A 24731-nucleotide genomic window follows, 5' to 3' on the forward strand; every position below is an offset into this window, starting at 1 on the left:
AGGAAAATGATTTAAAAGGTGCCTGACTGTTCTGAAAGGCTTGGAACCGTTCCATAAAAGCTGTAAGAACAACATGATCTATGTTGCTAATCTAAAACTGCACTGTCTCTAGAGGCTGGGAGCACTTGGCCTTCAGCCTCCGTTTTGAAATAGGTTTGGTTTATTGTCACAGTTAAAACACAGTTCATTCATTCTCCAATTATTAAGTAGCAAAATGTTGAGCCTCAAAAGGGTAGAAAACTCAAACTTTTTACATTAATTAAAAAACCATAATGGTCTAACTGTATGAGAAAGAAGATATATAGGAAAATATATTCTTGTTACTAAGTTACATACAGATTATCCCCTAATCACACAATCATAGAAAACAATTTGGGTTCTGTGAAACACTGAAATACTATTTTTATAATTACTGAGAAGCAGCTAAAGGCACAATAAATACCACACACTTCTTCAGACATGCCGCAGGTTTGCTAAATTACAAGTATAAAATGGATAAAGAACCACATTCACTTTCAGGCCCTTGGTGAAGGGTACTGCAGAAAGGTACAGGATGTACATAGAAGAATTAGAAGAAATTCTGCGACATTAGACGTGTTTAAACTTAAAAGTTTAAGGACACTCCTTATCAACAAAGCCTGTCAAAAATACGTACAGGAGGTTTTACTTGGGCCAGAAGCCTATGATGTTAGAAAGGAATGTTTGATAGGGTTATGCCTATTTTCCTTAATATGAAGACCTACTGTAATGCAGTGATTTTTAATATACATGCCACAGTTTCAAAACAAAACTTATGCTTTTAATAAAACCAGAACTTTAATAAGCTCGGAAGATGGATAATTTTGATATCATGACATCCTCTGTCAATTAAGAATGAAGGTAAATATCCCATGAATCAGAAGGTTCTTTGCCTATTGCTCTTATGCACAGGAAAGCACATATTAAAATATCCTGCTCCTATTGAAGGAGGTGTCTCAGTCATCCTGAAACGTGTCCAGTTTCTGATGGAGTACTATTGATGCTATTTGGACTTCAACTGGATCTTGGCTGTGTTTGGGAAGAAGCGCTGATGGCTACTGAAGGACAAACAGCACTTCTTCTATGTAGAACAGCCAGCCACAAATGAGATGACAGATAAAACCACGGTAAACATCAAAGGGAAGAAAATACAGAAGGTTAACCATACATATATATGTGTGTGGTGTGTGCTTCATGAGGAACTACAAGGTAATTGTGGCCATAGATCACACAAGCTAGCAAATACCTTTGAATCTTCATCTATTATCTTCATAACACTTAAATTTAGAGCAATTTTTTTAGACTCAGCTATGGAATATTTGACATGGTTGCTTACCGGCAGAAGTACTAAATGCTGGAATAAAAGTTCTTCCATTCTTCTGTCAGTTTCTGTGGAAGAGCTGAATTACACCACTTTCAATAAATAAAGAAATAAACCTGGATTTATATTTACAGTCTACACACTAATAAATGAAGCTAGGCAAAAGGCCGTGCAATCTAACAAATTCCATCTGGAAAACAAAGAGTGTCATCTACAGTAACAGTGACACTTTATGAATAAGCTTTCCCACTGTGTGGATTTCTGGGGAGGGGCAGGGATGCCCGTGTGTGTTGTCAATATTTACAACATCACCATATGTTTATGCCTAAATGTTTGGTCAGCTGTCTCAGTAAGACTGCTGTTGCCATGAGCTATCGTAAAGAACCCATTAATACATTTCCTCAACTTTTTCTAGTTTTTCTCACTTTTAGCCATTACATTATCAGTGCTACACCATCAAGGGTTTTGTTTTGTCACTGACAAGAATGGTGTTAAAATGGAGATAAGCTGAACTCCAAGAAAATGATGGAGTACTCTAACTGCAACAAAACGAGCACAGCATTATACAACCGCACTGAATACAGCGAGATCCAACATACATTTGTTGTAAAGGTCATTAAAATTCATGCTTTCATTTATTAACATTGTAGTTTCTAGTTAGACAATTTATACACTAATCTTCCTAAGTAAGCATGTAAGCATTCAGAGGCCTCAGATCATATGCAATTATTTATTTCTGAAACACATCCTATCTTTTGGGTTTGTTTCTGTCTCACACGAGCTTATTAAAGGAAGAGCTGAGGCACCACAGCTAACTCCATCGTCATCTCTTCTATCCTACTGTTAGGAAGAAGCCAGAGTGTATTTATGACAACGTTGTTTGTAAGAACAGAGAAGGCAGGAACTGCAAAAGAATACAGGATTGCTCTTGGTTACCCAGAAACAGAAATCAGAGATACCCTGGTGTCCCGTTGTTGAGGACACAAGCAAGCTGCTGTCAGCATGCCAGGGGAGCTGCAGCCACTCTGTAACGGTGGGCACACAGAGGAGCACAGTCAGCCCTGCAAAGGCACCACACACACATGTTCTGCTGCACTTCCACAAGTCTTTCTCAGTTTCTCACTGCCTTTGTGCGATTTCTCAAAGGAAATTAGTATTATATATTGAATGGAAATGTTCAATATTTTCTAGCACCGGGGACAGTGTTCTATAGCTCATTCAGTCATTTTCGCTACAAGCTGACTAAAACTCAGATTCTTCCACCATCTTAGCAGGATTCAGATCCATATGTTATTTTGCACGCACTGCACCTTTAACAGTAGGTTTGAATCAGTTGTAATAACCGCTAAGGACACCACTTAAGACACAGCAGAAGGACATAACGAATATGTACTGCAACACAGAAACTATTACCAAAAGGAGGGATGATGCTGTTAATGTAATTACTGCTACAGAACTGTCCCTCAGAAAACGTCACTATATCTGAACAAGGTCTTCAGACACAGACATCTTCAAAGAGCGCTGCCAGAATTCATCCTTTGAAATGGAAGCAACAGCTCAAATGTTGATTTTTGGCATCTGACATTAGAGTGGTTCAGTAGAACAGAGCCAGAGTTAATAACCTGCCTGCAGCTGGCTGCCTCCAGTGGCATCGTGCCCGGTCCCACAGGCCTTCCCAGGTCTGCACACATCATGCCAGAGCAGCTGCTGCACTTTCTGGGCTGGCTGCAGGCAGTGCTGAGCCCCATGCATGCAGCACTCACTCAGTAGCACGCTTCTGGAAACTGAACCTGCTGTAAACAGGCTTCCTAAAGGTCAGGCCAAAAGACTTAAAGGAAAACTTTGTAAGGAAAACACGGATGGCTAACTCACCTTAGAAACACCACCTGCTCTTTGTTCATGCCTTTTTGTTATCCACGTTTGTGATATGCGTGCACTTAAGACACTGTGCAATGCATTTATTCATCTTTTCCTCAGCTATTAGCCTCTCCTCCTTATAGCAGTTTTCTTTATCCCCAGGAGTTACAATTATTTAATGACTACGTATGGCAATTCTGCCAGTTCTCTTTGTGCACCATTCCTGGCTTACATATCTGGTGACTGAACGTTCAAGGGAAGTCCAAGAATTGCAAAACTGAGCAACGACTGCACCGCAAGCCGGAGATGACAGAACACCACAATGCCTAATACCAGACATCAGGTTTTTCATTACAGCCCTTCCTTTTCCATCAGAAGCAGGACTATATTGTTCAGCACTAATTTAAGAAACTGAGATTTTTCAACAATTTGTTCATAAAGCTGCACAGCAACGTGAAACAAGAGTTGTGTGCTGCAGGACAACCTTCTTCTACACAACCAGCATTCACATACTCATACCTAATTATGAATTAATGCACCTCCAAAATTCAGTGTACTCTTGGGAGAAACATCCAAGTCTCATTTATGCATGAGTAAATTATAACTGATGAAACAGGTAAGGCGCAGCAATGATGTACTGACAGATGACTCTCGTATACAAGTAATGCTCTATACATCCATGCTTTTCATCTGCTTTACACATCCTCATTTTGTTCTTTGGGCAGTGGACCTACAGCAGCAAAAAACCTGTGAAAGACAGAGCACTTAATTCCATATATCTCATGACCAAAATAGAAGCCAGAACCCCCACACCTGGGAACAGACCCTGATACAGCTGTATTCAGCTGTGAAATGCAAAGCATACTTCCCAATTTTACAAAATCCTGATGTGAGTGACATTTTAAGCCCGTAATGATTTTCAAACATTTTCTACTGATCAAACTGGTAGTTCTTTGATTACTAAACATGAATAATCTGAGTTCTGGCTGAACTCCAAAACATAAGCATTTTCTTCTGCCGTCTCAGCTATTCTCCTGATGTCAAAGACGCATTAAAATAAATGTAAACCATATGGCCACTCGGCAGATTACTAGCACTCTCACATCAATGAGAGCAAGGCAATTCATTGTCACCATCACAGAAATGTCTTAGGCACATGAATATTCCTAAGGGCTGGGAAAAAACTGCATCCCTTTCGATTAAAACTGTCTTAGAGAGGAAGAAGCACAGCTTTTCTTGTACTCTACTACCCCATTTATCTGCTTTTTACATACTCTTCATGCCACATAAACCATCATGGCAAGAAGGATTAACACCGATCGCCAGCTGCTCAGTGACTCCCGTGCAGCGTTCCATCATGTCTAGTGACACAGCAGGCAGAGCCTCACCAGGTCGGATATCACTGACCAAAGCCAGCTTGCTCCACAGTCTTCTTTGAAAACAAAAGCCTGGGAAATCAGAGTATTCTAGAAATAGCTTCCAGGAACACTGGAATGGTAACACTGACCCTAACAGAGCTTCACTGCTCCATCCTTCTCGTACCTCCCTCTGTGGTAAATCCAAGGTTAAATTCATCCCACAGGAGTGGCTGGATAGGAACACCTGTGTAATGCTAGATTTGTGCCCAACTGAAATGGTTTCTGAAAAAGGCTGGTTTGACATTTGACGATTTTCATTTAAGCTTCAGTTAACATTTCACCTCAATCAGAGTCTTGTTTAAAATCTTACAGAAATGTTACAATTCTCTGCATGGTAAAAGCTGGAAATTTACTGGTGAAATCTCAAAGAAAGCCGTATGTTTCCTTCCTCACCGCCCTGTACCCGCAGCACTTTTCTTCCACACTCACTACAACAGCGCACATTCTGTACTCTGCAATACAATTATCCTGCAGGGAGAAGTAGAGACAGTTAACCACTCTCTGCCTCCCTATTTGCTCTAAATGCCAGCTGCTGTTTCCTGGATGATTATTTCTGACCTTGTCCCTAGCTCTGAGCAGTGTGCGGACGCCACTGGATCCTTGTAGGAACGCCCATGCATAACAATTGCATTTGCCGAACTCTCTTAAGACTACAGTCAGTCCTCTGTCCCACCTCACGGACCTGTGTGATCAGACAGTTCATACAGATAGGACTCCGGTTAGCTCGCCATTCATTTGCATTTTCAGGCATTTTGCACATGTGGTGAATGTCTTCAACAAATGCTTCGTTTAAAGAAAAACTGCCCCTGTGTACATTGTGTGAAATGCACTTACCAGAGAGAAATTTTCAAAACTACAAACACAGAATTAAAACCACAAATCCTTCTAAAAATCAGCCAGCCTCCTGATCCCTATTTATGCTTTTTAAAAACTCCTTCTACAGCAGTCATTACTGCAGATGAGAGACAGCAGGCAGGATCTCTTGCATACTCTGCTCTATCATTCTGTATGAGCATCTGAGCTCATAGAAATTCACTCCACTGAATTTCTTTGCATTTCCTGCCCAGATGTATCCTCTTCTTTGGAAATCAAAATCAAGACTCTCTCAGCCTGGTTGCATTTCCTAATGTGAGTTAGCAAACAAAGAGAACGTGTTCCTGAGTAGCAAGGAAATTCCACGCCTTGTGGCAGGGAACAAAAATGTTTGCAAGATGCCATGAAAAAAAAGAACACATGCACTTAGCTCTGCTTTCTAAGTGTTCTTCCATAATAAGCTAGCATCTCCAAGTCCAGCTCCTTGAGATTTCTGTCATTAGCCAGAAATTAAACAAAAGCTTTAAGCTCAAGGCTCAGGTAATGGCTTCTGCTATGGACCTCCCACCAAATTAAACTTCCGCCTTTACATAAAGGTTATTTAAGAGAATCCAAACCTTCCCAGTGATGTCCAAGGATTTGATACCTTCTTCTAAACTCTTAAAGTGGCCACACACAAAACGATCTTAATTTGTTAGCGGCCCAGCAATACTCCATACTGTACTCCTAAGAAAAGAAGAGCAATGGGGATGTACTTGCATTTCTAAATCTTTCTAGTCATCTTTAATAGTAAAATTGATACTGGTGAGCCTAATACCATGTATACGCACTTGTAATGATGCTTGAAGATGAACATTCTCTCTGATGCTGAGAACAGTAAATAAAAGATGGTATGGTATGGTATGTAATCTGTCAGTGGAATGTATGTGCTTGATCACCGTTTGATACAAGAACTGAAAATGCGAAGACATATGAACATACATACCTCACAAAGAAAAAGCAAGATGTACTTATTTTTTGGTTATGGACATGGTAACAGTTGTCTGCACTTTACAGAACACTCTGTGTTTTATATAAATATATATTAGACTCACCAATCATTAAGCCATTCTGGCAATGCACGTCCTGTAGCAGAAAGCAGCAGCTACATTATTTAGCACAGGACGACTACAATTCCATTTCATGACTCAGAAAAAGATGCCTGTGACCTGGGCAGTTGCTGCCTGGATCTGTTAAGGAAACTCTGCACCCACCCCTCTGTAGTAGTCACAGCAGATATCACTCATGAACATCTTAGTCATGTATTTTCTGCTGTCACACAACTGGGACAGTTATTTGCATCAAAGCTTTATTCTGGTGTTTCTGCCCCATCTGAATGATCCACAGTAGCTGAGAGGTTGAACAGAATTCAATGCTAATGCAGCATGATAGATAAAACATTCTTGTTTATATCCGAGGTAACCAGGTAATGTTTTAAGGGTCATATAAATACTGAGATGCATCAGTGATTGTAGATAGCTTTATAAACAACCTATCTGCTCACTGATGCATCAACAAAGCTGTAGCTACAAGTGATTCAAAAATTATCTTTTTGTCAGGCCAATTAGAAAGGAAAAAGATTGAGGGCCACATGAGAGCTTTTAAAGGCTGAGTTACAAAAGTAACGTGAATGCTGCAGTGACCTGTAGTCAGCATCAAGATCTACAAACCCCATGCTGCCAGTCACTAAAGGATGGATGATGGTGCTTCAGATTTGCTTGTAAGAAAACAGACTGGAAGGAAGACACTGCCAGTTGATACATACATATGGGCCCCTAAGCATAATACTCAGAAGCACTATAGCTTCCCCCAAAGGTTTTATTCTGAAATCAAACCATTTATTGTGTCAATTATAAACAAAGCTCACTGTTATATACATGTATTACAACGTCTCTCAAGTTTCTCCTCTGAATTGCTAGCTTTCTTTGCATATTCACAATAAAATTGCTGTCTTCTATGTGGGTGGCAGTGACTGATGTACAAGGGCCGCTTTCAGTCTGTGATGAATAATCATGTAAGTCTTTTAATAGATACAAAAGTTAAAAAGATCAGCATGTAGAGAATATCACCACCAAACAGTTTCCTATTACCACTACCAGGGTTTACTGGGTCACTTACTCCTTTACAGCATTTCCATATTATAAGGTCCCCTACTAATACTGAATCTTAAATATAATTCACTTCATGAAGAGTCTTACATGTAGACACATAAGAAAAGTTGCACCTGCATAACCCTTTGTAGAGGACCATTCTGTAACAGACCAGAGGATTTGAATTCTCACACCTAGACCCTACATCAAACTGCACTGCAGCATTAGGCAGACAAACCAGTTTTAATAGCCTTCATATCACACAGCACAAATATGACTTCTGGGCACAAGCTAAACCACGCAGTTAGAAGGATCACAGTGCACATGGGTGGTGACAAGGCGCCTCATCTATTCCGTAGCCCACAGTTCTAAGAAACAGCTTTACGGCCAGTAGCTCCAGTAGATAGATTTATACACAGCAGAGCTGAAGTACAAAAACCCAGCTTTTTAACACATACAGTTCACCATCAAAACAGCAAAACCACCTGCAACATGTATGATAAACTACAAAAACAAAACGTAAATTCATTCATCGTATATGTGTATATACACACACACACACTGCCCACATAACCTACTTACCTTTGCCAACTTAAGAGCAATTGTTTATCTGAGCACAAAAGAATTGCTGAGTACAGATGCCCTCTTCGTGAAGAACAGAAACTACTGCCATAATGGATGTCTCTGTGCCTAATACACAATGTTCCTCCGTTCAAAAAAACAAAACAAAAACCCCAACCAAACAAAAAAAAAGTAGCATTGTCTTCCTTGGAGATCTCTCACCAATACAATACTTACTGCAGATAGCTGACAGTTGTCCAAGGAAAGCAAATAAACTTACCAAAAGTATCTTCTGTACAGCACTCGCTTGAAATACTGCGAGCACAATCCCCAGTACTTGCTATGAATAGCCACATAATTCAAACAGCAAACATTAAGGGGCTTCCAAGCACCTTCACAATTTTACAATCACAAATGCTGTATAAAGATAACACAAAGGCAAAAGGGTCCAAGTCTTCTAAGTCACTGAGCAAGTCACAAGCTCTCTGAAAGTGAATTTTATCATGTTTAATTTTAGACCATCATCTTTATCAAACTATAGTGTTTTATTCTGAGGAACAGAAGCAATTCTTTAGATACAGAACATCAGTACTTACGTGTAAAATGATTAGAAGTGGAAGGATTGACACTATCACCACTGTCGGCGCTTTCACTGCTAGAAATGTCATCGTCTGATTCCCGTACGGAGGAGCAAGGTGAGGAGCCATCAACTTCTTCAAACTTCCTCTTCAGAATTCCACTCATTGCTGCAATGCTGTCACATGCACCTGAACAAGAACAGAGGTAATGAAGTATGGAAAGATCCAACTGCAGAATATTCAGCTGTACTCTCCAAAGTCATTTTTACTTAGAAGTACAATAAGTTGCCACATCTCATCTTAAATAACCATTTAGTATGAGATTAGATATAATTACTTCAGAGACAGTGAAGCCACATGAAATAAACAAATGTTTATACGTTGTGCTCCAAGCATCTCCATAGGTAGCAAGTTATGTTGTTAGAACAATGTGTAGCAGATCACTGAACCTATGAACTTTCAGGGGCTATTTCTGCCGTTTTCAGGCTACCCCTTTTTCATGGTGTGCAATTTAACTTTAAATACAGACTTTCTTCAGGCCAGTAAGAACCATGACTGCAACATCCTGATGTTGTGCAGCAGCTGCAGGGTGCGTAGCAGCCCCGACTTCTATAGACATGAGCCCCAGCAAGAATTATGTTGGGACACTTCAAACAAAAATTTGGGGTTTCTCTTCAAACACCCTCACTCAGAAGGAACATTCACCATCAGATATGAAATTAAATAACTGAACATTACATATATTTGGCAGTGGGAACTGTAATGTAATTACTGCTCACATCACACCTGTAAGGAATTGTAAGTATTCTCTTCTAATTCCAAGAATACAGAAAGACATAAGGCAATGAAGTCACAAAGATCGTAATATCAATTTAGAAACCCTTGGAATTCAGAAATTCCCCACTCCAGTCAGACACTAATTGCTTCCTGACCTCTCTCCTCCCCACTCTATGAAATGAGAAGCCTAATAAGCTCCTGAGGTTGCAAGGAAAGATTATAAGGCTAAGTATTCCAGCAGAAATTTAGTACCAAAGGTAGAAATTTAAAATGAACTGCAGATAATGAAGGAGGAAGCGTACCCCTAAGCAACCAAGAGCTGAAGGGCAGCTGAGCTCGCTCACCTGCTTCATGCCTCCCGTAGCACTGCAGAGGTGAGAAGTGCCAACACTCAGCCACACAGAAAGTTTGTTGAGGACTGGTGATATCCCAGTCACCGAGTAGGGCACAAAACACAGCAGACACCACCCACATCTCCCTCCCAACCAACTCTTCTATGACTGTTAAAAAAGCTGCAGGAAGCTAACATACGCCAGGCTAAACGACTGGAGACGAGATGAAGGCACAGGCTGCAGAAAGCAGCCACACTGCCTACCAGCATGCTGTACAGTGCTGGCCAGGTGCTGAGCTCCCCCAGATGCTGCTGACTGCAGCAGAGCCAGAGAAGCTCGCAGGCAGTCTGAGCAAGGTCCCCAGCTCTGGCAGAGGGCCAACAAACTAGCCAGTAATGTGCGCAAAAGCCATGCCCTGCTGCCTGCATCAGAAGTCTGTTCTCAGCCTTGTACCTTTTTGTCTTTTTCATTAGCACGGGGGCAGCCTCATTGATGTAGATGGTACGTTCTGATCCTGTAAGTGCAGCACTTTGGTTGACCCTCAGGTATCTGCTAAATCTCAGACTCCATCGAGTGCCACATAGTTTAAGCATCTCCTACATACCCCACAGCTCTCTCCAAGCCCTAACACCACGGTTTCCCAACGTGAATAAGCAAAGACAGCATGTCAAGAGGTTTGCGATCAAGCTTTTGGCCTGATGTGAAGCTAGAGCAGGACAAAGGTGGCTGTAGGAAGCTGACAACTACAAAAACCATACTGATGGGCTCATCCAGCCACGGGAAGTCTGAAAGACTTAATTCAAAATGATATGTCAGCAAACACAGGTCTGTCTGCAGGAAATCCTAGGAAGGAGACTGCAAGCAAAGCAAGGCTGCACCCCAGTGCAACAGAAAGTTCCAATTATTTGCTCTGCTTTGCTGACATAGCGTTTCCCATTGTCTGCCAGCTCCTAAGCACAGCAGGATGGAGTTCTGGGGAAGTTAAAACTTGCCTTTGTAAGCCCAAATTAGAAATTACAGATACATTATACAAAATTTTCATTATGTTGTTTAATTACAAGGCCTAGAACAGAAGTTTGATTATAAAGGAGATCATTCACCTCTTATGAAGTAAAAGCTGTGAGAAGCACGTACATGATTGCAGCAGGTTTAATATCCTGTCTCCAGCAGCAGTATTTAATGCTTCAGTGGAAAGCAATGGAATGAGAAATCCAGCCACAACTCACTGCAAGATACATGGCTCTGCTTCCCCATCCTTGCAGTCAATTTCCCCTAAGCATAAGGCTGAAATGTTGCTATATTACAGTGCACAGCCTCTTATAAATTCATTTGACTTGATCTCCTGAGGCAACAAGTTTCATACTGGTTTATTGGGAAAAAAGATCAACAAAACAAATCTCCCAAAACTATAGCCACAGTCCATTCAAAATCACAGCAATTTCAGCCTCTACAATATTTTGGACAGTAAAGAGCAGCTGTAGAAGAGAGAGTGCCACACGTACAGGTACTTTCCACAATGTGGAAATAACTGAAGAGGAGTTACTGAGGTTTTTTTTGCATTTTTACAGCAATATTTACAAGTACGCTCCAATCCTCAATAGTGAACATTACAGTGGAGGTGCAGTGCCTCCAGTGATGTGTATGGAGTTCGGGAACACGTTCGGTGCCGGGCTGACGGGGTGGAGGGAACGCACGGACATGGAGACAGAAACAGAATTGCAACATCAAGTTCCTCAGCCCAAAGCTGGGCCACCGCAGTTGCCTGAAATTGTGTTACCACCTACATTTGCAACTTCTCAGCTGTATAACTGCTTGCATTCTCAGCCATTAGCAAAGCCACCCCTGGAGCACTGTGTCCAGTTTTGGGCCTCCCAGTGCACGACAGACATGGAGGTACTGGAAAGAGCTCAATGAAGGGCCATCAAGATCATCAGCTGGCTGCAGTAGTACCATGAGGACAGACTGAGAGCTGGGACAGTTCATCACAGAGGAGTCTCGGGGGGGATCTGATCAATCTTCACAAATACCTTAAGGAGCCAGGATCTTGTCAGTGGTGCCCAACATCAGGACAAGAGGCAACTGCACAAACTGGAATATGGGATTTTCTGCCTAAGCATCAGAAAGCACTTCCTAACTGTGTTGGTACAGTGGCTGAGAGAGGTCGTGGAGTCCCCTCCTGGGAGACCCTCACAATCCATCTGGCACCCTTCTCTGAGTGCCCATCTTGTGCAGGGCTGTAGGACCAGGTGAATTCTAGAGGTGCACGCCAACCTAAGTATGATGATTTTGCCCCTGTTTTCCCCTAAAACAGCACAGTCTCCTGCTGACATTATTCTACTTTCAAGGCGGTAACTAAACTGTTCATCAGCCAGAACAAGGCAGAGAAAGGGAGCAGAAAATTGTGCAGATCTGAAAGCACTTGTACACTCAGTTACTATTCAAACAGGTTCTTCATAGTTCTGAGTTAATGATTCCCAGAATAAGGAGCAGGTGGGTCTCCACTGTCCTGGGGAGCAATTTAACTGTTAAACTGCTAGGAAAAGATGGGATGCCCCCTCAGTTGCAGATTTTCTAAAGAAAACTAGAGTACGAGGAAGAGGTTCCATTCTTGGAAGGAAAGGCTAATGCACCAGCCTTCAGGTCAGGGATCTGAACTGTGGTGGTGGAGCACAGAGATATCAGATACATAGCTGAGATGGGGTTCCGTGCTCAGGTATTTCTTTAAGGTGACACGAGTTAGGGACTAATCCTGAAACCTTACTCAGCAGCAAAGGATCTTTGGTCCTCAGAACTCAGTTTATTCCTCCCCATGTCACAAAATGCATCTTTGCTCAAAGTGTAGTTATTTTACAGCCATCCTGACACTACTGTGGAACACACGCACCTCCCTGTAGCACGTTACTGGTCTGCAGTCAAGCACCTCACCTGGCAGCATGATTGCACCTCGTCTTTAAACACAATAGGAGTCTGACAAATTCCAAAAGATTCTTAAGAGAAATATTTGAAAAACAAAGCAGATTTACTAAATAAAGGATCTCTGGAAGAATGATAACCTGTACTGTTTGTTTCCTAATTCTATTTCTGATCGTCTCTCCTATTCAATAAAAGGCAACTGAATTCCATTCATTTGTCTTCTGGCCACCTTAAAACCAAGCCAGCTCTCTCAACACTCTCAACTAGGCATTCAAAACATTGAGTTTACATGTTACAGTTAATACGTAATCTGGATAGCAATTGAAGAATTTAGTCAGAAAATATATCTTCTATGGCAATGCTTGATTTACATAGGTCACTCCAAAAGTAGTGCCTCCTAATCATTTCCATGAAAATAATAACAGGTACAAAGAGCACAATAGCACTATTCGATAGAGCAAATTCTCAGCTACAAAACACTACTTGTCAACAGTCACCACCATTAGCTACGCATTTTCACCCACGATAAACATGAAACTGCAGGCTGCACTTGTCAAAATCTGTACCAGTGGAGGTGACCCACTGTCGCTGTCACCGCTGCTGAAATGCACCACCCACCAGCTCACTGCGCACATTTCCACTGTTTGCTCTCCATAAACGTTCAGCAAGTGTCAATGAATGGGTATAATTCTTTTCCTATGTAGCAATGCAGCGACACACCTATGCACTTCCTCATCAGACACCATCGTGTCAGACTCTGCTGCCATCTGTCGCATGACAACAACACAGAATGAAGTATCTGTGGGAAGGTTCAACCTCTACCACCATACCACCAACATTCACCTCTGGCATGGTGGGCCAACATGATAAAACAGGAGGCAGTACTTTTGAAGCACCTTTCATACTTAAGAACGCATGAACACTGATTCAGAGAGAATCGGTATATTTAGTTGTAGCCTACACACTTTCTAAAGTATTTCCAGTCATTAGGATTTCACACAGGGAGGGAGTGAAGTGGCAACAGTGAGACTACCAAAGGAGATGGTCAAAAGAAACAACTGCAACAACTTAGATGACCAAGTAAATACAGGCAGAAAGTCAAGGCAAGGTTAAAGATATAAATTCACACTGCCTCTAGCAGGAGTCAATTAAGCTGGCTATTCTGACCCTAAACACATTCTTCTGGAGAACTAGCACAAAGGTCTTTCTCTTTTTTCGTTCAGTTTTTGCCTATTTTCTTTCAGCTCCTTTGCAAGTTTCATACATACCTTCATGTATGTTTTAAAATATTTCTCCCAAGTTTAAAGTAAAAAAAGATAAAGAGAAGCACTTGTGCGATGATTCTCCAATATCAAAAACATGCCACGATGTTTACGGTCATGGTTACTTAGGCCTGCTTATTTTAAGACTTACTTTTGGTTCTTAATTAGTCCAACAACTTCTATTAAAAAGCTTTAAAAAGTAAAACAATCAGAATAAAATCTTGCAACTACTGCAGAAGGAAGTACTTTCATGCTCTAGAACTCTGAGGAAAAGAAATGGTTACTGAAGCATCTCTCAAATGTATAAGAAATGTCTAAACATATGAACTTCTGTCTAAATTAGTAAATTCTTGAGAATGACAATAAGGAGCAAATAACAGCACAATGGATGATGTTTAACTGCAGAGAGAGAGAAAAAAAAAAGATGAACATGAGAAGGAGTTGAAAGCTTAAATAAAAAAAATATATATAGTTCCTACAGAAACCAGAAGCTGATTCAAAAATGCGGGAATTCCAATTTTCTTCTCTTTTTAATCAATCAGCAAAGCCATGTGCTGTCATGATGACTAAAGGCAGTTATAAAGGTGAGGGTAAACAAATATAAAAATATACAAGCAAGCCTCAAAGCTGACCACTGTCATGCTGCAACTATGAATCTATGTTATGTATTTGAACACATAGCTAAGGTTACGCACCCACTTAGCTCCCTTTGAACAAGCCAGACTAAACAGCAGAAGCAGACTGTATCAATAAGCACAGCTCCTCAGCAGAACTGAATCGCCAAGCAGAACACTGCCCTAATACAGTCACTGTGCTGCAGAATGTATTCTGAGCTTCAACATGTGTCTCTGAAGTGTAAATATATGCTATTCTGAATATAAAAATACACAGCAAAGAGACATATGAGTGCAAAAATTATGCTGTTTCCCAGTTAACTGTTTGACTCTGCAGATTCTTTTGCTGTTGTAACATAGGTTTCCCTTTGCCACAACCTGAAAAAATGTAATTACATATACACATTTCACATGAATGTTCAATATGCCTTACCAAACACTGTATGTAAGAGTTCATAGCATAAGTAGCATGAACAATAGTCTATTACACACCAAATCCTGAGATATTAAAGAGCTGCCAGCACACAGCCAGCAGCCATTTGCGTTTTAGTAGAGCTGCAGTTTGTTACACAATAGTCACACTCAGCTCGTTCCCTAATGGAGACAGTATCAACTATTCTTAATCCAGCATTCAAATTCCAGTTTGGCAGATCACTTTGTCCAACCCCATGCTTCCAACTTGTCACAGCCACAGGAATACCTTTTCCTGCGCCCATAAAAGCCCAGATACAGACCTGGGACTCAGCAGCCTCTAGGTTTTCTCTGAGGAAGAACAGAGAATCTGGTGCAGAGCTCTAACGGTTGGGTCACGTCCCTCCAATCTCACTAACAAGCCATTTAAAACTCACAGTGTGATCCTGTTGACTTTTTTTTTTATTGTTTTGTTTTTATATCTGATAACATAAAAACAATGAAGCAAGAGACATTGGTTTGTTGTGCTTGCTTGTTGTTTCTTATCCTTCTCTTTTCCTCTTTTTTGAAGACCAAAATCATGAATTCATTCAAGGGTTGGCCAAAATTAGTAAAAGGATGTTTAAGTGCATCTTTTTCTCCAGAGAATATAGTCAACAAAACTATTTCTACTGCAACATATAAATTATTAATATCTACTGGAAGGTCGTGATGTTACAAAACTACTATCTTCCAAAATAGCTTTATGGCTGTAATAACTCAAGTTTTCATGCCCAAATCAAGGCCCACGTACAACCAACATACAACATTACTATTTGCAGGTTTAATGCACACTTGAGACAGTCACGAGAAGGCATTCAGGCCTGCAAAAGCCACATGCAAATTAAAGGAAGTTAATATTTGCTTCTGTCATTTGCCTCTATACATAGTGCATTTATGAAACCAAAACAAACAAAAAACCCCAGTAAATGTATTTAAAATACCCTGCAGAATTTTAGCAGTAACAGTATTTCAACAATAAACAATGAAGGTGAAAATTCACAAAAAAAAGTAAGAGACACAATGAATTACTGAATGTAGGCTACATATTTCCATAATTTATATAATACAGCAGTTGCTAAAACTCCTCATTCCACAGAAACACATATAGTGGGGACAATTCACCTTCTCTTCTGCAAGTAGCACAAGGTAAAAATCAGTTACTCAGTTATCAGGCAGAAAATATCAGTAAATTTAATTTCAGACTTAGAAAGTAAAGGTATTCTGTGAAACAAAGGGAGCCTGATTGCTTATGGATGTGCACGCTGTAGTTGGCCCACCTGAGGCACAGTAGGAGGTTTGGCTCACTGATGCCCTCCTCAGAGATGGTTCATTTAACGCACTCATTTGTGCGGTTACTTTAATAATCAGAGATTTAGCCACAGAGCAAACTTTTTTAATTGCTGTAAATTAACAGTCTGTCTCTTCTCTATCTCAACACTTATTCACAGAATATTTGAGGATCATCTGCTGGTCTTGCAAACTCAGATGAAATGATGTAAGAAGTTAATAAGGAAAATATGACAGATGTAGGGGACATTACGACAGGCACAAAGAAGGCATAACAGTGTAGACTTATTTTCTTAAGAAATCAGTCAAACAGATCAGCTAAACAAAGATTTCAAATTCCTGGACTTAGCAACGACTGCCTCACTGAATGAAATGGCAGACTTCTATAGAGCAGCATAACACATGCAGTCAATGAACTAAAACACTTCTCTACAAGCCTGTGGTCTTCTCAGTAATTTCAGTGACTGACAACCTCAAAAGCTAGGAGTTTTAAAGCGTATACTCAATTACAGTCAGTCTTATCCTTAGCAACTTCGTATCTTTGGTCATCAAAAAACATACGTTGGTCCTTACTTGCCTGAAACATTGCATTTCAACACAACAGCACAGGAAGAAAACGTAGGGTGTTACACAGAATTATATGTTAAGTTACAGACCACAATGAGGTTGATCTAAAATTAGACTAATTGTATTAAACTTCAGTACTGACTCACTTTGTTTTTCTGTAATACTGGAGAAAATCTGGAATCTATGGCTGCAGAGACTTAGCATCATAATAAAAAAGTCTAAAAGTCCTGTTCAGTTCGTGCTTTATCTCAAAGCTGAAAACTCTTATGGAAGGTTGACAAAAGAGCTGCAGGTCTAACAACCTCTATGTGTAGCCACACAGCTCCCAATAGACTTGTCACCACGTCAGCAATGAACAGAATCTGAGAAGCATCTGCCATGGCACTGCCTAATTCGTATGCACCTTACAACCACTCACCATCATAGCCATATGACTCAGCTGGGACAGAACTATGTATCTGCCCGATGGTCTCCTGGAAAGCTCTGCTGTGAGGCTATGTGGCTTATACTTCATGACCAATATATATATATACATTTAAATTTATATATTTCGTGATATTTTGCCTTATAAAATCCTTGGTTATTCTGTATTTTCCAGGGGATATGAGACAAAAAGTTTAATATTCTGTGATTTTCACTTTCCCATTTAATTGTTAAACAGCTTAGAAATGTGTGTGGGTGAGGGGGCCACAATGGTGAACAACCAGTCAACTTAATGGAAAGCTACAAAGTCTTTGAGCTCCTTTCAGGGGGGACCGGTTCAACAAAGCCTCTGGACCTACAAGCAAAACTTGGAGTCCCACAGGAGTTGCACACTTTCCCTCCCCACGTGGTAATCAAATATACAAAGACAAAAATGTTAACTTGAGAACAGATGCACTCACTGAGTACTGCCACCAAACAGCAGCAGCAGCACAGAGCTCGGCACAGACCTGTGTATCTTGACTCACAGCATAAAGGAAGAAAATGACTTTACTTACAGCTATACATAAAAATGATTTACCAGTATGAAGTACGAAAAAGCAATGCAACCCCCAATTGCTCTGGCTTACCCTCGGGGGGCAGAATTATGATGAAAGCTACCAGTACCTTGGAGGCTCATTCACTCCACAGCCTGGCCCTATGTAACAGCGGCACTTGGATTATATTTCCACATGGAAATCCAAAGACTACAGAGGATAGTGGAGTTTCAGCTGGTAAACGTTCTAGTTCCTGCCCAGGGCCCTCGGAGCGATTGCTGAAGGTTATCAGAAAGCTCAGACATACATGGTCTCATGCATTTCAGTGCAAAGTTTTACGAATTCTTGTTTATGGTTTTATATTTAAACTTAAAAATCTAAAAACTTGAAATAGCTCTACTCCATTTTTTCTGATCTCCCTTTTACACAACTTACATATTGAGTGGACTTTCCATCAAATTTTTATGCTGACACATATTTATTTTCCTCTTTCCATTTTCTCTATCTCATTGTGAAAAGCTAAGATTAAACGATGGAAAACAGAGGTCTGAGAAATGCAAACTTTCTGGGGGCTTAAGGTTAAAAGTAGAGAAAAGGTCTCCATCTGCTTGTATGGGAAAAATAAAAACTTTTTAAAAAAATAAATAAACTTAAAAAAAACAAAAAAACAAATCTACAAAACTCTAAACATGAGGTTCAGTTAGCAGAAGTATATTTTGAGAGCAAGTAAGAGTTTTAAAGAGCAGAATCATTTATTGCTATTTTGAAGAATATATTTAAGTGCTTTGGAATGAATCTCCAAATAGTCTCAATTATGTGTCCTACACCATGACTTAAACATCTCCAATTAATACTGAATCTTATCATCTCTCTGTTAGGTCTGCTGAAACCAATGTGTTTTTCAGCAAGAGTTCCTTTCCCAAAAAAAAAGTTATAAGATGCTGAACAAGATAAATTCTACACATGCTCTAAATCTAAACGTTAAACACCAGACGTAGATTTCTCAGCTTCTGAATAAATAGGGAGCAGCAGAATCAATGCCAAATTTCAGCAGTTCCACGTTTCCGTCTCCATAACATTGGATGCAAGAGAAAGACTTGGTTCTATTCATGATGTTTAAAGGAGCTTGACATCCAGCATTCAGACTTGCAGCAGTATGCTTTTCCAGACCATATTTCTAATGGGGTTTAAATCACAAAAGAAGTGTGTTTCAGCATTACCATAACTTGGCATCAGCCCAGAACACCTGCTTGCTTCAGGAGGTCTTGGGATTTTTTCTTTAATGTTCTTTAAATAACTCAATACAGGGAGTGCTTTAGAACACGAACGCCTGAACCATGAAGGTTCTGTACACGGGAAAACTGTCTTTTTGATCCTTTATGCATGGATGGAAAGGGCAGGCCTGTGTCACAGCAATGGTTCCTTCAGAGCAATAAAGCAGCTCTGATGGTCCTGCTGGTGTACAGCACAAACTGTTATGAGTTACACTTACGTACATACTGACTGTAAGAACCTAAATGCCTTGTACATCTCATCTTAAAACCCACTGCACTTTTAAAAAGTAAATATGGCAACTGCATAATCACACGACTATACATTGTGTTCTCCATTTAGTTCAGAGGAGCACGTTCAGTGTGTGTCACCGGGATGGATACACATGCTGCATGTGCTCATTAAGCAGACTGCAGGAAAGGCAGGCATTCTAACACATCCTAAAACGTACAAGCCCTTTCGCTGAGCGATGCCAAGCCGTACGCGTTTTGATACCAAATTAATCTGAACAGCAACACAGCGATTAGCGCACCTTCAGACCGACTTCAGCAATATTTGCAGAGAACTCTGCACTTGAAAGCACCGATTCTGTTAAAGGAGAAGCTCAGGAGCTGCACAGCTCCGGCCGGGCAGCCCCACGTAAGGCCCCGCCCCCCGCCTCGGGGCACGCCGGGCTCGGCCCTCCGGGACGGCGGCGGGGCCGGGCCCCCACGGCAGCGCGCGCACGCCCCGCCCCGCCCCGCCCGCCGCCGCCGCGGTTTCCAGGGAGATCCGCGCGCCCGTGACCCCCGTCCCCGCGGCGGCAGAGCGGGCCTCTCGTTTCTGTTTCGCCTTTTCTAATTAAATAGGGCCGCGACGGCGGGAGGGAAGCGACGGCCGAGGGAATGCAGCGCGGCCGCGGCGGGCAAACGGCTACGGCTAGCGGCGCTCCTCGGCCCAAAGCCCAAAGACCCTGCACGGTCGCGGCGCCCGGCCTGGCCGCGTTTTGTTTCTCCGCTCCCCACCCCGCTGAGCGGCATTCCTCGGGCCGGGTCCGGCCCTCCCGGCCGGCGCCGCAGCCTCGCTCACCCGAGGGCTGCAGGAGCACGGCCCTAGAGATCTACGGCCGGGAAGGTGCGCGGGGTTGGTGCCCGATGGTGTATGATGGAGACGCGGCACGTCGGTGCTCTGCCGCACCGGATTTCAAAACACGTAAAACCGATGTCCAGATTCCTTAAGTTAGAGAGATGGATGCCTGCTTGAAAATGACTCGATGCATTCTGTCTTAAATAAGAGCGGAATAAACACAGAGGGATGCAGCATATCGGTCCTGTGCACATACAGCTGTGTTAAAAACAAAACACCACTACACCACTTCCAGATTTATCTCAGGAAAAAAAAAAATGAAAGAAAAAACCCAAAGCATCTGATCTGCTCCACCAACATACGATCTCAGACCAAACGTAAACACTACATGTTTCCTATCGAGACAGAATTAGTCTTGCATACATAGCAGAATAATAGGCTGTTATTATTAAATATTTTATGATATTGGTAAATGATCCATCCAGCATAAATTTAATTTCACTTTCAGTTTTCATGCATAATTAAAGTTTGACTTCCGTAGGAACAATGCTAACAACGCTGTTAGGACGCGTCTGGTCACAGAACGCACACAATGTCTTGGTGTCACACCATGTGCAGCCTTACAATCCCACCTCACCCAATGCAAGAAAATACGTGGCTCCACTCAGAATAAGGAAATAGCAAAACCACCACTTAGATTTTAAATATTGACGGGCGTGAATAATCTGTAAAAAACGAAAAACAAAAAAAAACTGACCTGTTCAAATTGCTGTTTTTCCAATCCATGCACTGTTTTTATTAATTAGGAACCAACCCAGACTGACGGTCATTTTATAACGTTTGACATGTTCCCTGTCTTGCCAGCGCAGCAGATCCTCCCGCGGCTCCCAGCACCGCCGTGCTGCGGGTACCATATGCTTTATTGTTCAGCGAGCAGCGCAGCGCCGCGCACAAAGCCCCATTACCTACTGCTGCCGGCGCCGCTCGCTCACTGAGGCTGCCTGTGCGATCACATGGGAGCGCTGCCGGAGGAAGCCAGGCATGCCACTCATCTCACTGACTATGGATATTTTTTTTTCCACCCCCTCCCATCAGCTGAGGTCTACTGTGAGGAAGGAATAACAAATTCGAAAGCTGCTTTAGCTCGTGAAGGCATCAGACGCTATGGAAAAACCCTTCAACTTCTTATTAATATTATTATTTGTAGTTATTCGCTTTGCAAAGAAGGTTCAAGTAGACCTTCAAAGGAGTTTTGAAGTCATTTTTCCTCGTGGGCAGCAGTGAAAGCCTTGCATTGTCTGCAGTGCTCCACACACACTGCTATTAATATTCTAAAGAGGTAATATTTTGCCAACATGTTTAATCTGCCGGTGTTTATCCTTTATGTGGAGGATGAGCTTCTGAATGAAAAACTGCTCCTAAAAAGCAGCCCCTTGATTTCAATTTGCCTCATCAGCCAAAGGCATTATCCTGCTATCTTTGATCGTAAAATTAGTTTTGCCGGTTTCAGTGCGACCATTCAGGTGAATAAGAATTGGCCATTTGAGCAAGGATTATTCCCAGACCGAAATGACAAATTATAAAGCGCCATGAAGTCTGATCCCATCTTGATAATGTGTGCGATGACACTCAGTCTTGAGATTGGGTTTTTTGGGTTGGCTGGTTTTCTCTTTTTGTTTATTTTACACTAATTTTAAATGTAAATGTTTTATATTGCCCCCAAGCTTAATATTTACCCGAGGGTTTTATACAGGACTAGGTGAATAAGTACACGCAAAATTACAGAAGCATCTATTTATAAAAATGTAATAAAGATTTTTTTCATTGGTAACATTATCAGAGTCCCCAATCCATGGATTTTTTCAAGATAACCTAATTCCTAACTCAGAATTACCACAGTATTCTAGTTTTAAATTCTAACAGAGAACGAGTGACAATTAATGAACATCTCCATCCTGAAAACTGGTGCTGAGCAAGTAATTAACCCTAATAATAACACCGCAAAGATGCGCTCTGCTATGAAATTGTGAATTATCTCTGGAACAATTCATAGCATTTTCAAAACATAAGCTGCCAAAAAGGAACTGCTTTCTCATTAACATTCCACAAATGAAATCCCGACTCCTTCTCTTTAAAACCTCCCTCATTAGAATAAATGACAGCTTGTTGCACTTTATTGGCTTTATTCTGGTACTATGAAGTTTTGCTACTGATTGGCATGGAAGAAGGAACAAGCATGACAAACAGATTCATGCACTTTACTGTCGCCATGCAAATCAATGACAAAACTCTGAGATTCTTTATTGTTCTCCACATCTCTCTCATCATGTATTATTAAGGTTTTCCATCGGCTGATACGCAGTCTCTGTGATTGCACTGAATTATAAAAGACAGGAAGTAAAGGACACAGAACTACGTACTGTTCAACCCAGGGATAAAACCCTTCTAGAATCTCACATTCATTTTATTAAAAAACAAAACAAAAAAAAAATTATTATCAAGAATGTGTGTATTTTAAAATGTCACCATTTTTATCTGCCCAAAGACAACGACTGAGCAGATGGCTGGTGGCTGAGAACCCTCCATGTCTCTTAAGCAGGAAACACTACCACACAGACATTAATGAGAAGAAATGAAAGCAGGCTAGACGTGCTCCTAACAAACAGCTGGGCTAGCTGCAGCTATGCATATTTTTTTCCCTGGCAATATCATTGATGATGTCACAAGGCTAGTGAAGGAAGACATAAACAAAAGGCAGGCATTTTGCTGCAGCAGCACTGGTTGGGGGAGGAGAAGAGGGGGAGGAAGAGGGGGGAGAAAAACCAAACGCTTGGCAGATGGAAAGAAAAAAAACTGGTAAAGAGTATTATTCCACATTTTCTGGGTGTTATTATATACACTATGGAACACTTCTCAAATCTTGAAAGGTTAGAGGAAAACATATTCAAGATGATACTGTTAAACCAGTTTGCAGGAACTACTTGCTTCTGCAGGGAGACAATAGCAGCAAGCATTCTTAGTGCTGCATGGAAAGCAGCCTCCGTCATTCAGCTCTTCAAGTTTGGGGAAAAAACACTTCAATCCTCCACAGTGAAATTTGGAATTTTCAAATTCCAACTTGCCATTTTTATGAACCTCTGTATATTCCATCCCATACTCTATTCTTACAGGTATAATAAATAGAAGCAGGTCTCTATCAGAACCAACTCCTGGAATTTCATCATACTAGTTTGAAATGCTTTAACCCCTAAGGAGTTACAGATCACCCAAGAGTTTCAAAGCAGCAAGAACCCAAACCTCCTTTGTCACGCCACAGAAGGAAGAACTCCAAACGCTTCCTGGTATCTCTTACACAGGACTTGTTGGATTATCCCTGAGAAGTCTTGTCTATCACAAAAATCTAACATCACCTCTTTGAAACAAAGGTGGAAGTATAACATGCAAATGCTTAACAAACCTCCCATGCAAAGCCTCCCATGAGAGTCAAGGGGGAGGCAAGGGCTGTATAATATAAGGCTTCCAGTAAATCCAAATAAAAGCAGAACCAAGAATCTGCTGACAAATTGTAAATACAGGTAAATTGTCTGCCAGATCCCACACTGCTCTGAAGGAAGACCAATTCAAAGGAAAATTCTTACGCTTTTCTATTCTGCAGAGGCTACAGCTAAAGAAGGAAGTTTGGATGCTGAATCATCTCCACCATTAGAAAGGAATATATGTCTGCTTTGTCCTAGCTTGTGTGCATTTAAGCTTAAGTACTTTTACACAGACTCTATTCACTGAAATATGGATCTTGCATAGATTTTTTTTTAAAGTGCCATTTATCAGAAAAACTAAAATTTGAACTTCAGCTCATTCCCACTTTATGCAAGTAAACTGGTTTGTATTGAACCTAATCTGCTGTTCAGGATCTTATATCACAGTTGCATGATTTAGATATGAATTTCAACTACTACTGAGACAGCACTGCTTAATTGCATGAGACAAAAAGGAGCCGTTTGCACCCAGTGCCTTATTTTTCCAAAAGAGTACCTTAAAATTATATGCAAGAGCACCGATTTCTTCAAGAAGACCAGGAATGCCAATCCGCACACCAGCTGAGAAAAGAGGGTTTACTCTTTTGCAGTTCAGTGACAAACCTGAAGCCCAGGATTTATGAGAAGTGTCCCATAAAGCACACATGCTCTATTCCAGCTCTCAGAAGTAGTACAGTTTGGAGGTCATGGCTTCTATTTTATGAGCTACAGCATCAACAACTCCAAATGCCTCACAGTTGACTTTCAGTTTCAGAAGTCAAAGACTTACAATCATTTATTCAGTAACATCTACAGATTTTATGCATGCAAGCTCCTCTAATTTGAGCTCAGGATGAGGTATTGCTGCAAATTTCCCATGGAACAATGCCACTCCACTAGTTCTACAGAACTACTTTCTTTGAAGGAAAACAGTGAAATATTAAAGCTCTCCATTTGAAGTTACTGTCAATACCACTGGGGTAGGATAACCTTAAATATTAATTCCACATACTTCTTTCC

At 41.1% G+C, this 24731-nt stretch overlaps 1 protein-coding gene across 1 annotated transcript in view; it reads right to left on the reverse strand.

Moving 5' to 3' along the window:
* CSRNP3 (cysteine and serine rich nuclear protein 3) overlaps positions 1 to 21288 on the reverse strand; it is a 29857-nt gene extending 8569 nt beyond the window's left edge. The window contains exons 1-2 of the mRNA XM_065750445.1: positions 20954 to 21288; positions 8714 to 8884 (exon numbers count right to left, since the gene is read on the reverse strand). Of these exons, the coding sequence (XP_065606517.1) occupies positions 8714 to 8861 (148 nt within the window). The 5' untranslated portion in view covers positions 8862 to 8884; positions 20954 to 21288. The remainder of the gene's footprint in view (positions 1 to 8713; positions 8885 to 20953) is intronic.
* Positions 21289 to 24731: the final 3443 nt, after the last annotated feature.

The sequence above is a fragment of the Cyrtonyx montezumae genome, unplaced genomic scaffold (genome assembly GCF_038088225.1).
Source record: "Cyrtonyx montezumae isolate F1298 unplaced genomic scaffold, pur_monq_1.0 scaffold_7, whole genome shotgun sequence".
NCBI classification, from domain to species: Eukaryota; Metazoa; Chordata; class Aves; order Galliformes; family Odontophoridae; genus Cyrtonyx; species Cyrtonyx montezumae.